The sequence below is a fragment of the Buceros rhinoceros genome, unplaced genomic scaffold (genome assembly GCF_000710305.1).
Source record: "Buceros rhinoceros silvestris isolate BGI_N320 unplaced genomic scaffold, ASM71030v1 scaffold7609, whole genome shotgun sequence".
NCBI classification, from domain to species: domain Eukaryota; kingdom Metazoa; phylum Chordata; class Aves; order Bucerotiformes; family Bucerotidae; genus Buceros; species Buceros rhinoceros.
Genome location: NW_010430915.1, coordinates 33,688 through 59,490, shown reverse-complemented (window position 1 = coordinate 59,490; position 25,803 = coordinate 33,688). Strand labels below are relative to the sequence as shown.

Sequence of the window (25,803 nt, the reverse complement as noted above, 5' to 3'; positions counted from 1 at the left end):
TGGGCCAAAGCCAGTGCAATGAAATTCAACACGGGTAAGTGCTGGGTCCTGCACTGGGGCCACCACAACCCCCTGCAGCGTTACAGGCTTGGGGAGGCGAGGCTGGAAACTGCCCAGCAGAGAAGGACCTGGGGGTGCTGGTCAACAGCTGATTGGACATGAGCCAGCAGTGTGCCCAGGTGGCCAAGAAGGCCAATGGCATCCTGGCTTGTATCAGCACTGGTGTGGCCAGCAGGAGAGGACAGTGATTGTCCCCCTGCACTGGGCACTGGTGAGGCCACACCTTGAGTGCTGTGTCCAGTGTTGGGCCCCTCACTGCAGGAAGGACATTGAGGTGCTGGAGCGGGTTCAGAGAAAGGTGATGAAGCTGGTGAAGGGTCTGGAGAACAAGTGTTATGAGGAGCAGCCGAGGCAACTGGGGTTGTTTAATCTAGAGAAAAGGAGGCTGAGGGGAAACCTCATCGCTCTCTACAGCTACCTGAAAGAAGGTTGTAGTGAGGTGGGGGTCGGTCTCTTCTCCCATATGACAAGTGACAGGACTAGAGGAAATGACCTCAAGTTGTGCCAGGGGAGGTTCAGGTTGAGCAATTGGAAAAATTTCTATACAGAAGGGGTGGTAAAGCATTGGAACAGTCTGCCCACGGAAGTGGTGGCGTCCCCACACCATGAGGTATTCAGAAGATACGTAGACGTGCTGCTGAGGGACATGGTTTAGGAACCCTGGTAGTGCAGGGTGAACAGTTGATCTTAAAGGTCTCTTCCAACAATGATTTTGTGATTCTGTGACTCAGCTTCCCCATAGAATTGACTGACCAAGGGCCACCAAGGGTATATCATATAGGATCTATTTCCCTATTAAAATTTGTGTCCAAATGCTCAGCATAAAAGGATTTGTATAGTTAATATCTTCCAGAATTCACTCAGAGATCTGAAATATTATTCCTCTGAAATACAGTCTACTTCTGTTCTAGACATTCAGTCTTTGGACAAAAGGAACAAGTACCAGTACACTGAGTAGCGAGTCTCTGTATTTACAGGTGATTAGGGCTCCCTCTTTCATCCTGGAACAGCTCAGGGTGCACATTTGATAACAGCAGAGTTTTCAAGCAATACTGGCTGATGCAATTCATAACAAGATTTTTGTCAACAGTGAGGTCAAACTCAAAGGAAAAGAGAGATGTCACTGGTTAATCACTTAGGCTGAAGGGCTTTCTTCATGCTTTAGACTGGATGCTTTAGAAGAACAGAAGTAACCTAGAGCAGACATGGTCTAAATCGAACTCAGGTACAAGTGCCACAAGCACAAGGTCTGTGTAAATTGAACTCGTCCCTTTTGCGATTGTAGGTGAGCTCTTAACAGCAGCACGACTGCTGCAGAGAATTTTGCAACAGTGTTCACAGGACAGAGACCCCCAGGCGTGTGCGGTTCTGGAATACCGTCTGACCCAGCTCAGGACTTTTCTGGCCATGTATTGCACTAGATTAAGTGGGATGCTAGATTAAAGCCAAGTATTAAAGCAGACTGTTGGCTGAAGGTTTGTGTGAGACACCTCATCCCAGCTTGTCTTCCCAAAATCTACAACTGAGCCATTTTAATCTATGGGGTCATATGGGTTGCCTGTATCATCCATATGTTTTATGTAGACATGGCACAATTAAGCAAACATTATAAAAACAGTAAAGATAATATTAAAGATAAATAATAATTACTCCATGCTTCATGTCTTGTTTATGCTGAAATATTTCCACGTTCATTTTCTTTTGGAAATGAAGTGACCACAAATGCAATGTTGCCATCTTTAATAATTAGCCAGAGAATACAACAGTTCTGATTTAACCCTGCCAGGCTAAGTGAGGTTTGCTAAAGAGAGCGGACTGGAAGGAGCCCGGTGATGAAAGACCACCCCAGTGCAAAGCAAATTCAACTCTGAAAGCCAGCAGCCTCCCAGAGCTATTTCAAGTGCTAAACTTGAGAAGACTGCAAGCTGTAAATAAAACATGGGCTGGGCGACCTGGGATTTAGCTTCAGCCTGCATCACCTTTCCCAGTTGCCTGGAAGGCAAATAAGCTTTGTTTCATTTCCAAGTTTGAGAGGAAACATGACGGTTGTTCCATAAAAGCTAAGCCCCTGTCTGAGCCATTCCTGGGCCACGGATCTACATGTTCTGGGGCAAACCTTTACAATTTACCTTATATCGAGACACTTCATGTAGATTAAGTTATCTTAAGACAGATCTTAAGAGACTTCTACAATAGTACTACCTCAGACTCCAGTTGCCTTTTTCAGGAGGAAAAAACCCCTAAAAATAATAGAGTGATATTCTCTAAATACATGACAAGTGCATCTAGAAGTTTTTCTTTTAAAGTGAGAAGGATCAAAAGGTAGGTAAGGGTAGTCTGAAGTTCGGAAAAAAGTTTTTAGCCTATACTAAATTGTGGAGATCCTTCTGCACATTTATTATCTTACCTTTCTAAGTGCAAAGAAGGTGATTATAAACCAATCTCCCCACTCCATGTTAACAGCAGAGGCTCACCTATGGAAGTACTATCGTGGGATTTCGTTAGCCATTTATTATTTAGCCTAGTGAAAATTTACAGTCGTGCTACGTGGTGCTGCTAGTTTAAGTATGTCTTCTTCCAATCTAGCTTCAAAAATGATGCATGCTAAATAAGCCCATTGCAAGAAAGACGCACCCGCACTAAGGACAAACACCTCGTGGCAAGAATGCTCCATAGGCAGCAAAAAGCAGCAGCTGGTTGGCATTTGGTAAATGCAAAATTTGGATCAGCAAAACCTATGGTGTGCTGCAACCTTTCTTCCTAAAACTGTATTTCTCTGCAATGATTCTACCTGAACTGCTGCAAAAGCTGTACTAGCAATATTATGCTTTAAAAAAAAAAAAAATTGCACCTAACTTTTTCTACTAACAGAAGAAGTATGTTTCATAGTTATTAAGTATCTTACAGGGACCAGACAAATTATTTATATGATACTATTAAAAACAGCCAAGACATCCATAATTTAAGATAATGTATTCTTTACTAGGCATCAAAGCTGTTTAGCATTTCATATTTTGAAGCCCTTCTTTCAAAGCAATCTACAGTTGGTTTGTTTAAGCAAACAAGACACAAGGTCACGTATCAAATGCTTTACATCCTGACGACCTTGGGATCACTGATCAAACAAAGATATCCTCAGACTAATTTAAGAGTCACTGTGACTCTTCTATACCCTTCAACAGAGATTGTGAAGGAAGTTGTTCAACTTAAACTAATACGACAGACGTAGTTAAGAAAACTGCATACTTATTTGCAAAAGTGACACTGATGAATCCTAGTTAACCACTTGCTCTTTCCAGACAGCTCCACAGAACTGCAGATCTACTTTCATCTTAAGCTTTCCGTCAAAAAAATCTCTCAAATCTTAGAATTGCTACTGCAAAAATAAAAATAGTAAAAATAACTTAGTCCTCAACTGCACTCTGAGTTGCATTGCAAGGGGATGAATTATTGAGGAATGAACTTGTGTTTTTCCTAAATCAGATGAAAAGTCTGTCAGCTGCGTAGAAGGGACGGTCACCGAAAGATTGTCCTATTCTGTGTGCTCTGCAACAGCCTTCACCGTGGGTCATCCATAAGCTTTCATAAGTCTTCATAAAGTCTTCATAAAGTCTTCATAAGTCTTTTCATAAAGTCTTCATAAAGTCTTCATAAGTCTTTTCATAAAGTCTTCATAAGCTTTACATACATTGGTGAATATTAAGCTTTTAAAGAGAGTTACAATTCAATCTACTAATATGCAAATGGCACTCTAAGCCTGCAGCACACTGACTTGAGCTCGATAGAGAACAAAAATATCCTCCTTTTTCCAATGCTAAGCACACTCCAATTCTTATAGGTAGATACATGGCTGCAAATGCTATGTTGAGAAATCCTTTAAACCAATACTAACCAATAACAGGGAAGCAAAGTGATTGCAATTAATTCTTTATTATGTATTTTTATTAATAAGTACTGTTATTTGGGGATGATGCATAATAACACCGGAAGGATTCTATCACAGCGTCACAGTATGAACTATATGAAACCTTGAATTTTTGCATTTTGTGAAGTGTTTACTACTCCTGCAGGCTTATTTCAGACTCACACTGCTCTCCCTGGTAAGTCAGGCTGATAAAGCAATCCACCTCCGAAAACAACCAGGCAAGATTTTGGCACAAACTGCAGCCTTAGCTGTAAGTTACATTACACCAGGGGATGTCACCCGTGAAGACACAACATCAAAATTAGTGCTGCAACTTGAATCATACCTGGAAAGGGAATAAAGTGATGCATCATCCAGCAATTACTTAGAAGCAAGACAGTAAATAACACAGATGCAATTATTGTTTATAATCTTGTTTGTTGTTATTACTGGAAAAAGACGTATTTTCTTGTCCTATACAGAATCAGTCATGCTTATAGTGAAGAGCATCATTTCAAACCAGAAACGCATTGGAATGCCAATGCATAAATTAAGTACAGTGAATTGTTTGGGACAGGCTATGCTAGACGATTGATTTGTGACAGTTCATAGACGTTTCCATCGTTTGCTATCCATTCTGCCCTTTTATTGGGGGTGAATGCCATAGTAACAGAATGGAGTGCTCAAGCCTCAGTTGTTCCATTTTCAACCAAACACCAGACTTCTCAACAAAACAGATAAAAAGGGTAACAGCACGTGTCTGCCAACACCACTGGAACAACAGCAATGTGTAGTGGAGAAAAGACAAACACAGTGTGGATCAGCAACCTCTGTGGCAGGGCTTCCCATGAACTGGCATCCCTGTGAGCATGAATGGAGACTCTGCCTTCCTGCGGCACATGAAGAAATGCTGCAGAAAAAAGGTAATGGCCTTTGCATCTGCAAGGCGATGACAAAGTTCTGCTCTGCATCGGATACTGCACTGGTAGAAGTTCAGACCCACGACTGCCAGACTGACCTCTCATTTAACCAAACGCGCACATCTACTACATAAGTGCATTAGAATCTAATGTACAAGCACAACATCATTGTTTTAGGAAAGTGGCTGTTATCCTGAGCCATTACGTAAGTCATTCACAACTCCTTCTCTGCACAGACTAAAAGCTGTAGATGAGATGAGAAGAACACATATGCATATTCACCCAGGATGAAATGATGACTTTGTACTACTAAGCTACAATTCTTTCTAAATGGATGAAGTACATTTGTTGTCTTGCCTGCGGTATGAAAATAGTGTTCCAGGACTACTATGGATTCATATAAAAAACTAAGGAGAAATGCACAATGGGGCTAACCAACACGTGGCATCCTGCTCCTCTTCAAATTTAACTCAGAATTATTTTTGTAAGGTACTGAAGTACAAGTCCTTAAGGATGAAAATCTATTTCTGCAAATAATTAGTGTAAGGCTGACACAGAAATACGGGGGCATTCTGCACTGCTCTGACTGGGCTGACTTAAAGACAGTTCAAATTCTGCAGCAAGGCTAATCTTTCCATTTGGCAGGTTCCCAAATTCCTCTCCAGTTTCAACACAGAGGGGTCCTCTTCAACAGGGAATTAAATAAACTTTCTTACTTACAGCACACAGAACACAAGGAATGATAATTTTCACTAGAGAGAGAAACTCATAAGGGGACAAGAATGTATATGTTTCCACTACACCCTTACATCACAAAGCTGCCTGATTATTAATATAAAGGTAAGCCTTTATACAAAAATATAGTAGCATATCACGAGGGATCAAAAAACCCTTCCCCAGTTTCAGAATCAGGATGGTATGGACAGGTATGACCAAACAATGCTGCATCTGAAACAGGAGATCCTGGTGAAAATCCATCTCCCCGCTGAGAATCACTGATACAGTTAATTATCTTCAGTTTTTTTTAACCTTCTACCAAAGGCACCTTTCCCCTCCAAAATAGTTTTATTTGCATCAGTAAATGCACACAAAGTTCTCATCAGTTAGAAACCTGCTGTAACCCAGAAGTGTATTCTTCATGCTCTTACAGCCCTTGCACACACAGTGGAAAATGAATGCCACAATTGGGCCACATCAACCAAAAATAACTTTGGAAATTTGTTTTCAATTTTTTAGGAAATGTTTTCAATTTTTTTGGCAAATCATGTCAGTTTTGTAAGCAACGGGGTCCATTTCTCTATTAGATCTTATCCTAAGCAGAGGCAATAAGAATTAGTAAGTGACAGGAGAAGATGAAGAAGTATAAATTCCATGCCTGACAGCTTGACTTTAAATATGAAGAATACAGAATCACAGAATAATTATTCAGGCTAGAAGAGACCTCAGGAAGTTACAGTCCAATCTCCTTCTCAGAATAGGTTTATCACAGGACTGAGACCAGGCAAAAGATGTTTAAACCAAACCGAACCTTCCCTCTTAAAGAATTTGAATTTGGTATATTGACAATGTGTCCGCAGTAAAGTCAACTCTTGTCAGCTATGTGCATATCAAACAAGAAAAACTGGGCAACCGGGTAGCTGAACATACACACCACTTCTTGTAGTCAGGTGTACACTTAAAAAATCCCCAAACCTCTTCATATTAACTCACGCTTATTTTACGGAAAAGTTTTAAACAAGTGCATAGTTCTTACATGCAAAGGCTGCATTGGTGACTGTGCAAAATTCTTGAACTGCGAACAGACAGGATGTATTTTCACCTAGTACTGTGGCAAAACGGTGTAATTCTCAGAAGCAAGAAACAAGTGAAACAATTCTTACATCATTTTCTAATTTTTAATTTAGTAATTATTGAATGGTTCCAGAGCAAGCACTACATTACTTCAAACACAATCAGGTATCTTTGAAATAATGCCGAAAAAAACCCTCTTCACCTCAGTATACACACGCGCATATACACACACATACACAAATTAATATAGAAAATCTGTATATACGTGTTTTCTGGAAAGCAACTCAAAGAACCGTACCACAAAGAACTAGTTTCTGTACTCTGACACACCACAAATTATAATCCATTTCTCTGAAGATAGAGTTTAAGGACACAAAATGCCATGCGGTGCTATTTAGTAGAAAATAAACAGGTAAATAAATTTATCTATTTAGTGCTAAAGGAAAACACCGAGCTCCTTAAATAAAGCAAATGCCAATTTATCAGAAATCGGAAATATTTATTTCCTTGAGCTAGGCAGGCCCCAGTTATTTGTGTTTCCTTAAGCATATCCCCTTGACTGTGAAAATCCAGGATACTCAATTTCCTATTACTGACTGCAAAGATGGTTCAGGAAAGGAGTATCCTTGTTGAATCTGAGTCTGAAAGTCCATCTTCGTTATTACTTGCCTCATAAACCCCTGCATTATCAGCTAATTCAATGTCTTGATCGTCATTACTCTCTGCGCTGTAATCAACTTCTTCAAGGAACCGAGGTTCATCTTCATCCAAAACGTATGTCGAGGGGCTATAATGAACAAGAATTGCATAAATCACGTCAGAGGTTTTACTCTGAACAATACATTCAACAACAAGCGCCGTCCCTATCCTGACACACAATAATCCAAAAATTACCTCAGGAAAGGGGCAGTTTACCTGAAATAGTATTGATTTTTTAATTGCATGGAAAACAACTGGGAGCCAAAACAACATTTGGAAGACCCTGAACTAATTACCCAGTCATACACAACTCGTCATCCAAATGTGCCATGACAAATTAGCTACACATTATACACCCACATTAATGGCCTGTAAGAACCTCCTTTAATTATAGCAGTATCAGAAGCCGCTGCAGAAGGATACAACTACATAAAGAAACAGCAGCTGCTATAAGTGAGAGGCAAACTGAAAAACAGATGAGCGTCTAAAAACTCAATTAGGGAATCTAGTCTGTATTTTATAAGAACACATATTTTATTGAGAAGCATCGTGAAAAGTTACACTGTACATATCAGAGACGACAAAACAAGGACTCTCGTTTATGCCTACAACTAAGATTAAGTTCCCGTATGAATCACTTGTCTCCTATCAGGTCCTCACACTTGCACACAGTTAAAACTTGTACGTTAAGCCTTGCGAGTGAGAGGCAGCTGTTGTAAGAACTGAGCCACCACCCACAGACCGGTCTATGCCCTTAACTACTAGCCTCCAAGAGTAAGAGGTCTAACACTTTTACATTAACTGGAAAAAGGTTAAAATCAACTTTCTGATCCTCAGACCTCCCTAGGACAAAGGGAGTGGGGAAGTGTTTTCCACACCCTGTTTTACTAAACTCCCTACGGACATAAAAAGCTTTCTGCTTAAAAGTGCTAAGTATTTCTAAATATTTCATAAGTAGTTTTATTTTCAGATGAAATCCTAAGAAGGTTTTGTAATGTATTTTACCTAATAAATCATAGAGAACTCATACAAAACAGTGAGAATGTTATTATTGAGAAAAATCACAGGATACTTGTAAAAGTGTTCGCACATCAATTTTGATGAATTTCGTCTTAAGGCACACAAAAGCCTAGCTTGGCTGTGGCTTTATAATTCAAAGGATTAACCACTGCTTCTTCCTGAAGGTCTTTAAGAAGCTTAAGTGGACCACCTGAAATCTGCAATGCAATCTTTATTCAACACAAATATATTTCACAGCACTCTTCCTCTCCCTGTAGCCTCAATGACATGCTACTCTGTAATGTTTTGTGCTATTGACGGTTAATTCAAATTAACAGAAGAAGAAATTAACAAATTAACAGAAGAACAAATGAGAAAAAATGTTAGTCCTAGCTTAGGGAAAAAAGGACAGAAGTCCTAAAATAGTAAGAAAATAAAGGATCAAAAATTCAGTTCAGTCACAGCCTCTGGATTTACATTTAAAGCAAGCTTTATCATGGTTCACTGAACAAGCTAGTTCTCATTAAGCCACGCAAAAATCAACGCTCTAGAAAACTAAATACTTTTAAAGATTATTTAAGCTGCACCCTCGGCAACAACCTGCTATATGGGTAATGAACTGGGTGTTCAGAACAGAATTATTTCCATTTAGGAGGGACAAAGAGTAAGAACAATAGCCAATATTCTTTGCTAAGACACAGGTGGGGAACCCAACACACCTAAGGATAGATGCTTTGCATGAAGAACCTGCGGTAGAACCAGCAACATAACACAATTTTTCCGTGGTTTTGCCCTGTGACACTTTCTGCCTTAGGAAGTCACTACCTACCAATGCTTATTCTAAGGAAAAAAATGTTGAGGGGAAAAAAAAAAAGTTTAAATGTGTCATTTATTTAAAGAACAAAATGAAGGGAACTTCACCAGATGTATCCCATTCCAGCAAGTGCACAGATTTTTTGCACTTAAAGCAGATACTGATTCCTTTGCTTTCATATGCAATGAGTCCACACTGCAATTGTAGGACAGACTCTGTAATTCAATTCACAGGTAATGGAGCCATCGAATCTGAATGCGGGCCCAGCATTAACTAATAATTCTGAATACTGAAATAGAAAACTACAACGAGCTATGTCAAAGACAAATATTTTATTAACTGCTGACAATAGGATGTTAATGCATTACAGGAGGCACTTATAAAAATTCATGTTAGTGAGGTATAATATAGAACAGTGAAGTGCTTAAAAATTTCTCTTCAATCTTTTTAATAAGTGTCATTATTTGGAAATTAAACTCACATAGCTGATGTAGTTGAAAAAAGCACATAATAAAATCAATTTACGGAGAAAAACCAGAGAACTGGACACACATCTTAGAAGTGGCTGGTCAGTTCATAGAATATGTCCTATTTTATATCGTCTGGAAAAACATACAGGTGTATGTGCTCAATATGTATTTTTGTAACATTTGTCTAAATTTATTTTACGTATTCATGTCTGTGTAAGCATGCAGGCATGTCCCTAACTTTCAGAAATTCTGCCACTCTGCACAGTCTTAAAAGTCAGCGTGCCTGACGTAACACATCTTAGACACTTGCTCTGGCACGTGTGCCTTCAAAAGTCTCATCGAAACTGAGGGATGCTTTTCCTTGACATTTCCCATTTCATCAAATAAAAATCAACATTATAAATTACTTTCTGTATTCAGTAAAATTACCATTAGAATACATGAACAGGTATCATGTTCAGAGCCACGTAAACCTTTAACATAAAAACTATCTCTCAAATCTGCCTCCTTATAATCTTAGCTGTCTACTACCATCCAGGACAATGCGCCTTGACTTCTCAATAATTTCTGACTGAAAATAAAGATTTTTATTATATTTATTATTTTTTAACTTCCCTTTCTTGAGCCCTCTTCACAAAATGGTAGCCAAGTACGCTCTACACTCAAAGGAAAAACCTGCATACTACTCGTATATTTGCTTTACCAAGGCACGTTTTCTTCTGATGTAGCAAATGTTAACCTTGAATATTTAGCTTTCCATCAATCATCATTTTAAAGCTTACTATAAACCTGCAAAATGTAATTATTACTCCACTGTTTTACTGAGGCTGGATCACAACACATGTAGAAATCAAAACACCTGAAAAAATCTCTTGCTGTTTAATCAAATCCTTTATCTGACTCCCTGCCGCTCCCCACCCTTGGCATATCTTGTGACAATATATTTTTAGCTGCTCTCATGCTGATTCTATGGGTTTTAATTTCCTAACTTCTCCCTTGGGCTGCTTCTAATTGACTTGCTCAATAATCCCTCTTCCTCTACTCCTACACCTCCTGCTTTTCCTTTTAAAAGGAAACCATTATTTTTCTCAGGTTAGCAAAGGCTGTTTATCATACAGCTACAGTTCTGTAATGTAAGGGGTGCCATAATCTGTGTCTTTTCTTTGAAGTCGCACCAGTTAAAAGAGAATACTATGTGAAAACCTGAAGTTTTGCAGATTTTACTTAAACAACATTTTATGGGTAAAAAAGATGAACTCCTAAATAGCTGATTAATATACCTGATACAATACTGTGGTCTTCAAGTTTATGAAAAACTTTAAGAATATTTCTTTCATTTAAAAAAGAAGATTTTCTACATCACCTGCCATTGAATACACTGCATTTAGGAATTAATAATTTTTTTTCCTAAAACATATTTTAATTATTTTTTTAATGAACAATATCTTACAATGTTTTTTCTTAATTACACTAATGATCCAAATGTAATAAAAATAAAGCTAGTCACTAACATAGTACATTTTTTCAAACTAAAATTTTATTTATCCCTCAAAAGATATACTTGGATTTTTCATTATCTGTACAACTCAATTACAGAGAAATTAATCCACAAGCCAGACACAATCATTACCAAATTCAACCCCATGGAGACGAGCAGTTTTCTGAGACTACAGGGGAAGCGTATACATTTTACAATGCTGGAAGAAAAAATTAAGAAGTATTCCTTGCCAAACTATGGAGAGTTGTAGCTACTTGGGAAAGGAAGGAGAGAAAAATCTGAATAATAATAATTCCTTTTGAGACTGCATTGCCAGGGAAGGGAATATTTTAGAGGAGAGAGGGAGTCAGGAAGTATCACAAAGGAATCATTTCTTCATATTTTTAATTTCCCTTTAGAGTCTCTATTCTCTTCTAGGGATCAGCAATGCTGCTACAGTAGGCAACATCACACACACAGCTGCATGTGCTGTCCCCTTCAGGAGCTCTTCACCTAGTTTTTCCCAAACAGTAAGGATGTTTCCTCAGGGGAATTTCCAAGATTAAAGAGGAGAGCAACATGTTCAACTCTTCTAAGCCATAAGAAGGTGGGTTTAAGTCTTGTTTTTAAATATCCCAGATTTTAGAGTTAAAAAATTTCACTCCACATCTTGATAAAAAATAACGTCCACACTTTGTGCTGTCCCTAAAATACATTTTGTGAAACTCAAAACTGGATTAAATTAGCTGGATCCAGCAATCACTGACTAGTCCACATTGCCAGCTAGATCATACTACCAGGAGTGGAAGACAAGCTTAAAAATGGTATGAAGAATATATACCCTGTTTATCATACTTACATGTCTCTATTTGATTATTGTTGGTTTTTTCCAGATTAGTAGTTTCCTTATTTTGCCCTAGAGAAGTCAAACAGTACCCTCACGCTACAGCCTACGCAGAATTAAAAACAATCATTCACCTAGGCTAGGGGAGCGCCCTGGTGCAGGGGCACTGCCACCTGCCACTGCCCCGCCAGTCTGGGGCCAGCCCCTTTTCAGTGGTGCCGCAAGAGGACAAGGGGCAACAGGCACAACCTGGAACGCAGGAAGTTCCACCTAAACACAGGGAGAAAGTTCTTTATTTTTAAGGTTATGGGGCACTGGAACAGGCTGCCCTGAGAGGCTGTGGAGTCTTCTTCTCTGGAGACTTTCAAAACCAGCCTGGACATGATCCTGTGCAGCCTGACCCAGGTGAACCTGCTCTAGCAGTGGGATTGGACTAGATGATCTTCAGATGCCCCTTCCAACCCCTAACAGTCTGTGGTTCTGTGACAAAATGCCTTCTTTTTAACTAAAGATGTACTCCCAAGGTACCAGAAGAAAGGCCAAAAAAAGCTCAAATGCTGCAGGAGAGTAGGAAGGAGAAAGTTTTTATTCCCAGGTGGAGGTTATAAGTATGCAGATGTCTGGACAAAGTTTAAGAGTTGAGGGGGGGTGGTGTGGAATAAAGTAGGACAAATCTAGTGTCTCTCACAGCCTACAGAGAGACCATTTGCAAGATCTTGGACACAATCTCACTGCGTGTATTCCTCGCTCCTTGACCCACCAGTCTGATGTCTTTTCTGAAGTGTAAGACTAACAGAAATGGATTTTGTGTCAGATTTTTTCTTTCCCGCAGCTCCTTTTGCCAGTCTACTTTTTCTACCATTTTCTAGACATGCTGTGTCCCAAAACCTCAATCTGCTTCTCTGCTATAATTAAATCACATTAACAAACAAAAATACACCATGTTCTAGAACACATCAATAAGCCTCAAAAGAATCAATGAAACAGCTAGGATTTCCAAAAAGAGGTCAAGTTATTGCGCAAAGGATAATTCCTGTCAGTCCTAAGTGTTATGACTGCAGTCATGTGTTTTTATTTCATCACATACAGACCTCATCAAACCTGTCACCACAACTATAATTCTTTCTACAAGATCAGTATTAAATTTAGTCTAATCTTTTCCATTTGGAACCAGGAGGAAAATATTGAGCAAATGGGTTTGAAATAATTGAAGAAAAATAAAGTATTTAATTCATCACTTAAAATGTTAAAGTGCACTGCCAGAGGGAAATAAATCTACTTATTGCTTTATTTTTCTTAAGTCTAATATATTTCAGACATGGTTTGAAATGAACTCATGGTCACTGCACCTATGTGTAATGAAATACTGTAGGTATATTTTCAAGTACTAATATTTACTTCACCTTTTTAAAAACAAAATAGAAATTGAGAAACCCTCAAAATCACTTGCAAAAAATAAAAGCAGTGCTTCTGTGTGTTTCAGACTGAATGTTTTAACATGCCTGCTTATCCTCTACAGCATTAAAATTGTAGTTTTGTATAAAGTAACACCAGTAACATTCAAAACATAAAGAAAATAACTACAATCTGACTCACTGCTCTATTCTAACATTACAGGAACTTTACAGCTGTGTAAAAGCTACTCTTTGATACTTCTATTTTTTACCTGCACTTTCTGTAGGTAGCTTCTCATCCATCTCTAATAATAAGTAACGAGCTATGAATCATGTAAGTATGAGGAAAGGATCAGCAGTACTTTTATTATAATAGAATAATGGGAATGGAAGTCTGGGCATATAAAGCAAAAAAACTGTGACTATTTTCTGACCCATGACTGAACCTCTGAAGAGGAACAGAAATTAACTTTAAAAATTATACTCAGTAGAGGCTCTTTGTATATTTCCAGCACTTGATTGAATAGATAACTAACGAATAGATACCTCAGCTGATAGATATTTTTAATATCTTGTCCAGAACTGTACAGAAACACTAAAACTTTAGCAGTCTGGACATAAGGATTGAATCAAAGGAGAAATGGACAACATATTTCACAGATCTGACATACAGGTTTCAAGAGGTGCTAATAAAAAAAATCTGTTTTTTAAAGCACTAAGAAATAGAAAATTTTTAAAACAGAAAATAAAATCTATTTCCTGTTAATTACACACAGAGAGATTTCTGCTGCAGGGTAAAGCAGTCAGATCCTTTCTGGGATGGAGAAAGTGGGGTGGGGTGGGCAGGGAGCAAGGAAATCCTAGCAAGCAAACCTTTTGTCCAAACAGCAGTGAGGTCTCATACAGCTAGGGAGTCCAGCTCCCCTGTGCTTCAGCTGTGAGAGTACCTAGAAATACCAGCCACAAGCTTCTCTACATTTCACCATGTTAGACTGGAAAGTGGGAAAAGAAGAGCTCAAAAGTTTGCTGAGCCTTATCACAGGTGTCACTAGGAGCTGGTACTTATATCTATGTAAACTAGTTGTAGCCTTCTAGCAAAACATTCGGGAGTGCCTCTCACACCCTCAGGATGACAAGAAAAATTATGATTACAGAATCTGAATGAACTGCAACATCTTGAGGCAGTATCCATTCTCTTTTTCCCTGTAGAAGGGAAAAAAACAAGCCTCAAAAACTAATTCAGCGATCACACAAATACACTGCTTAAATAGAACCTACTCCTGCCCCTCTAAAAAACCCAAACTATGAAAGACCAGGGAAAAATCTATGCTGAACCTCACTTTTCTTTAGCTGTTAAAATTTGAATTTTCCTCATGCCTTTTTTTTTTTTCCTAAAGAGGAAAGATCTCATCTACTATGCCTTTGTCCTGAGGCAATACAAAGTGGATTTCATTAGAATTCATTTAAAAATACTATTATATTAAAATTTATTGAAAATAATATCCAGACTAGAAGAATGTGGCCTCTATTATCCCATAAAGGAGTTGACCTTCAGCTACAACCTGTTTTACAGTATGTATTTCAGTTCTGAATATAAGCCAGTCCCTAAGAATAAATAATGTGAGACCTCCTCCTTGAGTACCAACATGGATAAACAGTGCACGTTTTGAACTTTCTGCCAAGCCATGCAGTGAATGCTACCAAAGACATGAAACTTGGATCCCAAGCATACCTGGCCCAATTGTCACATGGGCATATTTGCTAGGGAGCAGAACAAAATTGCTCTGCTCTAGACAGAATTTTCCAAGTAACTGAGGCAAAAAGTGTGATGGCCTGAAGTATGCAGCAGAACTTGGTTTCTGAGCCTCAGGAAACAAAAATCAGACCATCTCTTAATTCCACCTCATCTCTTTAGCAAAGAATGAAAGAAGATAATGTCCAAACATAAAAGATTATAAGGCACTTTTATTACTGATAATGGAGGTGCTGTGAACTAATTATAGTTTCTTGCTTATGCAAAAGTTACATACGTACATGGCTTCCATGGCACACAGCACAGCTATCAAAATAAAAAGGAGTCAACCCAGTTATCCGGATAGCAAATGCCTATTATCATGCACAGAGATGGGTTGTTCTGGTCTCAGGTGGATACTAAAAGTATAATTAAAAAAGAAAAAGTTCTAGATTTACTAGAGGAACATTTTGCCAGACTAAGCATTAGGTACTTAAATATTTTTCAATGTTTTTAATTACAGATGATTGCTTAGGTAACTCTGGTTAAACTAATCTGTTTGATGGTGCATCAGCAGGTATAGAAAAATCAGTGTCTGTATCTAAGTCTGCTGTGGTTACACAAAGTTTAAGAAAATTCACACTTGAAAAAAGGGTCAGTGTGATAATAGGACAATATTCCAGTAGTGACACAGACAGTGGTACAGTTTGCACTTTTCTCTGAAAAACATTCCCTGTTAAGTGTCTGATTCATTCCCCCTTTTAAGTAAAAAGCAGTACTACTGAATTAAAAGAAATCTCTGTATAAATAGTTATGATTATCAAATCACTTTTAAGGTGGAATCAGAACACTAGAGAGTCAGGTACAAATGTACAACATATTTCAGTCTTAATGGCACATTTTAAAGATAAGTTGTTAGAACTTACACGTTTAGTTTTCTCATCACAGACTCTCATATACAGTATTGCTAAATGAACACTGAGAGCAAAGCACCTATTTTTCTTACTTCATGCCACATATTCTTCTATTTTAGTGTTATTAAAATAGATGTAATAAATTTAAGAAACAAAGACATCAGACATTAGAAAAATCTGAACAGCTGTTAACAGATTTCTCCAAGGAAGTTCAATATTTCTTATGTCAATGTTCCTTATCTGATAAAAACCATAACTCTAACATGCACAAAATCTTATTTGTTTTCCTCTGCCTTAACTTTTTAGTGCAGAAGCATCTGGTTATTATCTTACACCATCTGTACCTGTGTAACACCCAAAGGTCATGATTAGGGGATTTTATATATATATATATATATACACACAGACAAATTCAATTTCAAAACACTGAAGGAAGTTATTCAATGATCTCTCTCTGTACAGTACAATTGTCTTACAGTACAATTACTTTTGTAGTTTCCATGACCTGGTCTTTTGGGATGGAACTGAACTGTCTTGTCTTCTGAAGTTCCTAAGTACCAGTTACCTTACTCACACAACAGAATTACAAACATTTCCATGTACAGTCACAATAATATTAACCTTATTATAATCCTCATGTTATTTTTCATCTCTGTTCACATGTGCCAAGCCAACTGTTTTGTGTTTTTGCAGAGTAAGTCTTTTACTAGTGCTTGCAGAAAATCCAGTATAAAACAGTCCCCATACCCCCCACTCTCAGCAACAAAACATAAGTCAGAGGCAGATTTCCCCTTGCTCCCGTCATGGTCGTACTTTACAAGCAATTCATTTTGGTGCATAATAGTTTATCTAGAGCTAGATGGATTAAAGAAGTATTTCAGCTAGAGAAAGAAGTTCAGACTACATTTGTCTAATCATATCACTCTCTCCAGAATTTCTTTTATTTTGTAACATCAAAATAACCCACCTTCCCAGTTGTTTCTTTCCTCATCTAGCATTACTCAGGTTTGCTATCAAAAAGAAAGCAGTAGCAAACTTTAACTCACTGGAGGCATTATCATACCCATCATAAACAATGTGCTTTAAAAGTCTGCTACAGAAGAACTACTAAGTCTGAAGTATTATCCTTGCACGTACTTTTAAAGAAGCTGATCAACTCATGTACAGACTACCTACGGAAACCCTATTTGAGAACCAGGACCATAACCAATACCTTTACTGTAAAATTAGTTTCACTAATATGAGAAAATGTCTCTTAATAAATGATAGTGCTGAGATATTTAAAGTTTCAGAAATCCTAGAAAGCAGTAATCCTGGTCTTAGTTTAAGGTAACATCTAGCACCAACATTTAACCCAGACAATAGTTTTCTACTTCCTTACCACAATTTCATCTAATTGTCTACAGTTTGTGGATCAGTTAAAACCTTAACCAGAACGGTAAAGCATAACCAGCTGCTACTCCCCCAGTACCCTGGAAAGAAGGTCAAGAACTATAGTGACTTTTTGAAATCACTTCCTTCCAATACCTTTAGAAGTGGACTTTCTTGTTCTTGTTTTCATGCAAAGCGGTACGTTAGAAGGCTGGCCAGTACATGGCTCCTCAATCTTTTTTATCCCATCCTGGTACTAAGAGGTTTCTGATGTCTCTTTAGCTCTCTGGCAGATTCTGTGGGGAGTGACTCTTGTATGACAATGCAACAGATGCTGTTTTAAGGCCACTTCATCATGAGTAACACTGACAAACTCAGAAATGCAGAACTGTTTTTTCCAAAGCCCAACCACTAATTACCTATGAACTGGGATGATGACTTAACCCAGAGAGACAACATAAAATACAGACTCTGTGCCTGAGGCAGCTATTGATATAAAGTTATGTGGAAACCTGGGGCTCTTTTTCAATGCCACCTTGATAATTAATTTACTCAAAGCCACATCGAAAATGATGTAACACTTATGGATGGGAAAAATATTAGCCTCATTAACATATAATAGTAGCTGCAAATGAAAATAGTAACACTTTTAAAAACTGGGAAGTATGATAAATAGGAGAAACATGTCATTATTAAATTTTGAAGTTCAACATGCTGCACCAATGCACACAAGTGTGCATTGTCTTTCTCAAGAAAGACACACACACCCTTGCTGAAAGATTACTCTTTAGAGGCCATCCACAATAGCTGTCAAGTGAAACTGCCTTTCCGCCAGCTTGTATTTATGGAAGAATTTGTATTTATGGAAGAATTTGTATTTATGGAAGAATTTGTATTTACAAAATTATTAAAGCCTCTATGGCAGAAATGACAAGGGATCAGGAGCTTGGCTGTAAAAGTTCTGAGGAAAGAAATATAACTACATTGTGATTTTTGAACCTTCTGTTCTAATTACCTAAATTAGCACTCCAGTTTGAAGCTGCCCACAACAGTAGCCCTCTGTCTCTTCTGAAGATAGACTTAAATATGTTTCTCATTTCTCAGAAAACCACAGAATGGCCAAGGTTGGAAGGTCATGTTGTCCAACATCCCTGTTGAAGCCAGGCCACCTACAGCAGGCTGCCAAGGACCACAATCAGACAGCTTCTGAATATGCCCAGAGATAAAGACTCCATATCCTCCACGGAAGACTTGTTCCAGTGTTTGAGCACCCTCACAACAAATATATATAGCCATTATATAGTATACAGTATATAGTATATACAATATATAATGCTTAAATGGAATTTCCTCTGTAGTCTGTTCTCATTGTCTCTTAGCCTGTCACCAGACACCACTAGAAAGAGCCTGGCTCTATCTTCTTTACAACCTCCCTTTATGTATTTGTAGATCTTCGTAACACGCCCCCTGAGCCTTCTCTTCTACACCTTCACAGTCACTGCTCTCAGCCTTTCCTCCTATGGGAAATGCTCCCAGTCCCTTCATCATGTTAGGGGCCCCTCACTGGACTCTCTCCAGTATGCCCCTGTCTCTCTTGCACTGGGGAACCCAGAGCTGGACACAGCACGCCAGGTATGGCCTCACCAAAGCTGAGAACAGGATAAGGATCACATCCCTTGATCTGCTGGCTACACTCCTAATGAAATGCAGGATACCATTCGCCTTCTTTGCAGCTAGGGCATATTGCTCATGTTCATGGGTCACATTCAAGCTGGTGTCCACTATGACTCCCACAGCGTTTTCTGCAAAGCTGCTTTCCAGACATATAGTTCCCAGCATATACTGGTGCCTGGGGTTGTTCCTCCCCAAGTGCAGGACTTCACACTTCTTGCTGAATTGCATGAGATACCTGCGGACCACCTACAGTCTGTCAAGGCCCCTCTGGACCAGCCACTCCTAGTCCAGTGTTGTCTGGAAGCCTGCTATCACTGCCTACAGTGGCTTTGCCCCATGGTCCAAGTCATTAATGTACATGTTAAACAGGACTGGACCCAGTATTGTGTCCTGGGGTACACCATTGGGTACTGGCCTCCAACTAGAGAAGACTTTGTGGTTCTGCTCACCAGTCTTTTGGTCCAGTTGTTCAGCCAGTTTTCAATCCACCTCATTATCTGCCCATCCAGCCCATACTTCACCAGCTTCTTTATAAGGATTCTATGGCAGATAGCGTCAAAAGTGTAGAATGCTTATGGATTAAAACCAGGGGGAAGACCAACAAGGCAGACATCACAGTGGGAGCCTACTATAGGCCGGCCACCCAACCAGGAAGATGGTGTAGACGAAATATTCTGCAAACAACTAGGAGAAGTCTCACGATCACTGCCACTTGTTCTTGTGGGCGACTTCAACTTACCAGGTGTCTGCTGGAAATTGAATACAGCAGTGAGGAAACAGTCCAGGAGGTTCCTAGAGCGTGTGGAAGACAACTTCCTGACATGGCTGCTGAGGGAAATAACCAGGGAAGACTTCCTGCTGGATCTGTTGTTTACCAACAGAGAAGGATTCACGGATGATGTGAAGGTTGGAGGCCATCTTGGACATAGTGATCATAAGATAATAGAATTTTCAGATCTAGAAGCAGTAGGAAGGGGCATCAGTAGAACTGCTGCCTTGGACTTCCGGAAGATTGACTTTAACCTTTCCAGGAGACTGGTTGGCAGGGTCCCTTGGGTGGCAGTCCTGAAGGACAAAGGGTCCAGAAAGCCTGGACAATCCTCAAGAGGGAAATCTTCAAAGCCCAGGAGCAGGCTGTCCCAGTGAGCTGCAAGGCGAGCCAGAAGGGCAGAAGACCGGGCTGGCTAAACAGAGAGCTCTGGCTGGAGCTCAGGAAGAAAAAGAAAGTCTATGGCCTATGGCAGAAGGGGCAAGTCACTCACAAAAACTAAAAGGATTTTGTGAGACTAAGCAGGGGAGAAGATTAGAAAGGCAAAAGCCCAGCTTGAGCTTAATCTGGCTGCTAACATAAAGGATAACAAAAAAAGTTTCTATAAATACATTAATAGCAAAAGGAGGATTAAGGAGACTCTCCATCCATGGCTGGATGCAATAGGAAGTACAGTGACCAAAGATGAGGAAAAGGTTGGGGTGCTTCAATACCTTCTGTGCCTCAGTCTTTAATGGTCAGACCAACTCACTGGGTGCTTGGCCTCTAGAACCGGATGGTGGAGATGGAGAGCAGCATCAAGGTTCCATAATCCAAGAGGAAACAGTGAGTGAACTGCGTCTCAGCTTAAATGTGCAGAAGTCTACCCAAGTCCACCCAAGAGTTTTGAGAGAGCTGGTGGGGGTGATCGTCAAGCCACTTTCCATCACTTACCAATAGTCCTGGCTAACAGGGGAGGTACCAGCTGACTGGAGACTGGCAAATGTGACGCCGATCTGCAAGAAAGGCCAGAATGAGGATCAGGGAACTACAGACCTGTCAGTCTGACCTCAGTGCTGGGGAAAATCATGGAGCAGATCATCGTGAGTGTCATCACACGGCACGTACAGGACAGTCAGGTGATCAGGCCCAATCACCATGCGTTTATGGAGGGCAGGGCCTGTTTGACCAACTTGATCTCCTTCTATGACAAGGTGACCTGCTTAGTGGATGAGGGAAGAGCTGTGGATGTTGTTTACATGGACTTTAGTAAGGCCCTTGACACCATTTTCATAACATTCTTCTCCAGAAACTGGTTGCTTGTTGCTTGGATAGCTGTACACTTCACTGAGTAAAAACCTGGCTGGATGGCTGGGTCCAGAGAGTGGGGGCGAATGGAGTTGAATCCAGCTGGCAGCTGGTCACCAGTGGGTATTGGTGCCTGTCCTCTTCAACATCTTTATCGATGATCTGGATGAGGGGATCGAGTGCACCCTCAGCAAGTTTGCAGATGACACTAAGTTGGGAGGTAGTGTTGATCTGCTTGAAGGTCAGGAGGCTCTACAGAGGGATCTGGACAGGCTGGATCGATGGGCTGAGGCCAGTTGTATGCAATTCAACTGGGCCAAGTGCTGGGTCCTGCACTTGGGCCACAACAACCCCCTGCAACGCTACTGGCTCAGGAAAGAGCGGCTGGAAACTGCCCAGCAGAGAAGGACCTGGGGGTGCTGGTCAACAGCCAATTGAACATGAGCCAGCTGTGCCCAGGTGGCCAAGAAGGCCAATGGCATCCTGGCTTGTATCAGCACTGGTGTGGCCATGTTTCCATGTGGCTGGAAATGCTTCCAGGATTAGTTGTTCATCACCTTCCCAGGGATCAAGATGAGGGTGACCAGCCTGTAGTTCCTTAGATCCTCCTTGCATTTCTTGAGCATAGGAATAACATTTGCTTTCCTCCAGTCTTCCAGCACCTGCCCCAATCACCATGATTGTTCAAGGATTATTGAGTGGCCTCGCAGTGACATCGGCAAGCTCCCTTGGCACCTGTGGGTGTATCTCATCAGGACCTATGGACTTAAGTTCAGTTTGCTTAAGTATTCTCCCGCCTGTTCCTCTTCTACTATGGGTAAGTCGCCCTTGCCCCAGGCTTTTTTCAGTCTCTGGGTCCTTAGATTACTGAAAGCTGGTCTTGCTAGTAAAGACTAAGGTGAAGAAGGCATTCAGTACCTCAGTCTTTTTCATGTTTTGTGTCAACAGGGCTCCTGTCCCATTCGGCACTAGGATCATGTTTTCCCTAGTCTTCCCTTTACTACTTACATACTTGGAGAAGCCGTTCTTGTTGCCTTCGACGTCCCGTGCCAGATTCAACTCCAGATGGACTTTGCCTTTCCTAACCATGTCTCTGCATACTCAGAGTGTGTCTATATTCTTCCCAGGTTACCTGTCTCTGCTTCCACCTTCTATGTTTCCCTTTACATCTTTGAGTTTTGCCAGGAGTTTCTCATTCATCCACACAGGCTTCCTGGCATTTTTGCTTAAGTTCCCGATCATGGGGATGGACTGTTTTTGAGCTCGGAGGATGTGGTCCTTGAATACCCACCAACTTGCTTGGGCTCCTTTTCCCTCCAGGGTCTTATTCCACAAGACCCTTCCAAGCAGACCCCTGAAGAGATGAAAGCATGCTCTCTTCACATCCAGTGTTGTGCTCTTGGCCCTGCTCTCTCAGGAGCTGAAAGTCCATCATCTCAAGATCACTGCAGCCAAGGTTGCCTTCAATATTCATATTCCAAACAGCACAACCTTGCTGATATGTACCAGACCAAGCAGAGCACCTCTCCTTGGTTCTTGTATCACTTGGGTGTGGAATTTGTCACCAATGCTCTCCAGGAAGTTTCTGGATTGCTTACGCCCTACTGTGCTGTTCCTCCAGCAGATACTGGGGTGGTTAAAGTGCCCCTCAAGGCCCAGGGCTTGCAAATGCAGGACTGCTTTTAGCTGTCTGAGGAAGGCCTCATCCATTTGTTCTTCGTGGCCAGGCAGCCTACAGCAGACACCCACTACCATGTCACGCAGAGTAGTCTGCTCTTTAATACTCATCCATTCAACCCCCGGCAGATCTCTATGTGTTCCAGCTGCTCTCTCACATAAAGGGCAGCTCCCTCTCTTCATCTTCCCAGCCTGTCCTTACTTGGCCTGTATATCCTCCCCTGCAGGACTCCCATTGTGTGAGGCACCCCAACACATTTCCATGATTCCAACAAGATCATAGCCCTGCCACTGCACACAGACCTTTAATTTTTTGTATTTATTCCTCATGCTGTATGTCTTAGTGTGCAGGCACTTCAAAGAGGCAACCCAGCATGTTTACCTCCCAGAAAGGGTTTGTTCTTTTTCCATGTGGTCCCTCACAGTCACTTTCTAGCTTACATGCACATGTTTTGAGAGAATGCTGTAAAGCAATGCTTTAAAGAAGAGAGTCAAAGTGACTCTAAACTATTTAGTATTTACTAATAAATAACTTGTGATACTTAGTGAAGATGTTTCCCACAGCCCCTTTGTGTACCTCTGTGCCTTAAAACTAATTCAGCTGTTTCCTCTGCTGTTTGAGACTGAAACCTGTCTATACTATTCTTTATCTCCTCTGGAGACTCTACAACTTCCCCAGATGACTACTCCAGAACTAAATTTTTGCTTATCATATAGAATTTTTACCTAAAGTCTAGACTGACTTTTCTCGTTGTAATTTAACGCCACCTTTGCATCTTCTCTTCTTGTATTTGAAGGCAGCTGTCATGTTCTTTCCTGCTCTCCATCTCCTAGTTTTGCTTTTCGTTTTGATAAGAGCCTTGTGAGGAAAACCGTAATCAAAACAACTCATGTTGTAATGCAAGACTTTGTCTAGCATGAAGATGGAATTCCATCTGGTGATTCCTCTCAAAAGTTTTACAGTATAAAACATTGCCCCTTGATCTCCAGCTTTATTTCAAGAGATATATCTACCTGAGGTGCACTATAGAATTTTTCAAGCACCTACACAGTTTCTCAGCAGTTAACATTTTTCACATCTCAACTTTTGTTCTCTTTTGTCCGCACTTACATTCAACCTAAAGAACAACTGAAATGTCAACCAGATCATAAGGTCCTCAAGTATTTAGGAAAAATCCCAAACAGATTACCTTCAGATGATACATATCCAGAATCCCTGGCAACACATACAAAATAAGACATAAGCAATTCATTTTTTTTCTCCTTAGACAGATGGTCCCTGTCCATGAGACAAAATCCACTGAATCTGTGTTTTTCTAATCCAAAAGCTTAGGATAAGAGAACTGCTTTCCACAGTTATGCGATGGTCAACTGTCTTAGCCCCTGGCATAACAGCAGTGGAAGTAGATTTCTATGCTCATCTCCCTCTAGCATTGCTCACTAAACTACTATGCTACACAAATGGACAAGCAAGAGACCTTTCAGAGCAAAGCAGGTAATTACATCAATTCATTCCAATGGCCAACTTTTCAAATGCGGCAAGGAATACAAGAAAAAGAGTTCAATAAACCAAGGACACTGAGGTTTTATTCAAGGCTGACAGCAATTCATACAACATCAAATGAAAATTTAGACTCATACACTGAACACCAGTGTTACAAATGCTGAGCACTACTCTCTGCTGCTACCATTGTTTTGGTATCAATGTCACATTAGTACAGGAAACAATACCAAGGCACTCTTACTGACTGAAATGCTGCTAATGCCATTCCAACAACTGTAAAGCACTTCCTGCTTTTTTCATCATCCGCCATATGACTCTCCCTCAGTGAGTCTACTTAAACTTCAGCGAGGCTTACACACACTGGCATCTGGGTTACGCCAAAGCTTTCTGATCCCATCACTTCCAGGGATTACTAACTCACCAAGCACAAAACCTGATACGACAATAAGAATCTGTCCATTACAAGCATGCTAATGCTGTACTAGTAAGGAAATGATACTGGGTGATCCAGCCATCACTAAAGTGGTAGATATCTACACAGTCCAGCTACTCCTCATACATTTAACCACTTCTTTAAGACACTTTCCTATTGTTACATCTACAGTTCTTATCACCTTTTAGGTTATACTTCACTTTTCATTACTACCTGTAAACAACGTAATCATGAACACAAGCTCCAATCTTTTTCAGTACTCCATATTCTGCTAATACTTATGTAGTTAAATGCTGAAACTAAACATTAATTCCCCATTCTTTAGAGTACCACCAATGACCTCCCACGTCTTTGCTAGTTTTGTATGGTCTACCATCAAACTGTTCATTAGTCTAGCATCTAATGAAAGTCTTAGTCTCAAGCACCTCCTCGTTTCAGTTGCACAAAACCAATAATAAATTCCATTTCCCCTCTCAAATTGCTTTAGCTAAGTAGAGGCTACAGCCAAGGCCACTATAAAAATGTTTTCAGCTCTAAGTATGCCAAGTGGTAACGTACTATAGTGTGTACATCTTACTCTTTTTCTAATTTAATGATTTTCTGAAGTCTGGAACTCTGCTTTATTTAATCTCTAACCAGATCTTCAGAAAGAGATGCTTGTACACTTGAAATCACTTATTCACTGTGCATCCCCAGTTACCATGTGCATGCACGTGGATACTTCAATGATGAATTACATGAATCGAAATATGCACTAGCACGCGTACTTTTGCAAACCTATCTAGAGCTTTAAGAATCAGCAGTTTAATAAGCTAGCTACTGGGTAGATACATTTCTTTTGTGACCCTAACGAAAAAAAGATTTGGAAGAAAAACTTCTAACAGTGTGTTAACTCATGTACTTCAAGCCTGTCTAAACAAATTTTTAATACTATAGCCAGCAGTAAAAAAAATTTTATAATGCTTTCAAAGAGACAATCGAGATATAAGACCTACTGAGTTTTACTGCATATAACAACTCCTGGATGACATTAAAATTGCCAGTGTTTATCTTGGCACAAAAGTGACATA

General features: G+C 40.0%; 1 protein-coding gene across 1 annotated transcript in view; it reads right to left on the bottom strand.

Moving 5' to 3' along the window:
* Positions 1 to 25,803, bottom strand: part of AGTPBP1 (ATP/GTP binding protein 1) — a gene marked incomplete at its 5' end in the record, with an annotated part of 63,690 nt that overhangs the window by 4,734 nt on the left and 33,153 nt on the right. Inside the window, 2 exons of the mRNA XM_010143198.1 lie at positions 5,203 to 5,253; positions 7,299 to 7,462. Of these exons, the coding sequence (XP_010141500.1) occupies positions 5,203 to 5,253; positions 7,299 to 7,462 (215 nt within the window). The remainder of the gene's footprint in view (positions 1 to 5,202; positions 5,254 to 7,298; positions 7,463 to 25,803) is intronic.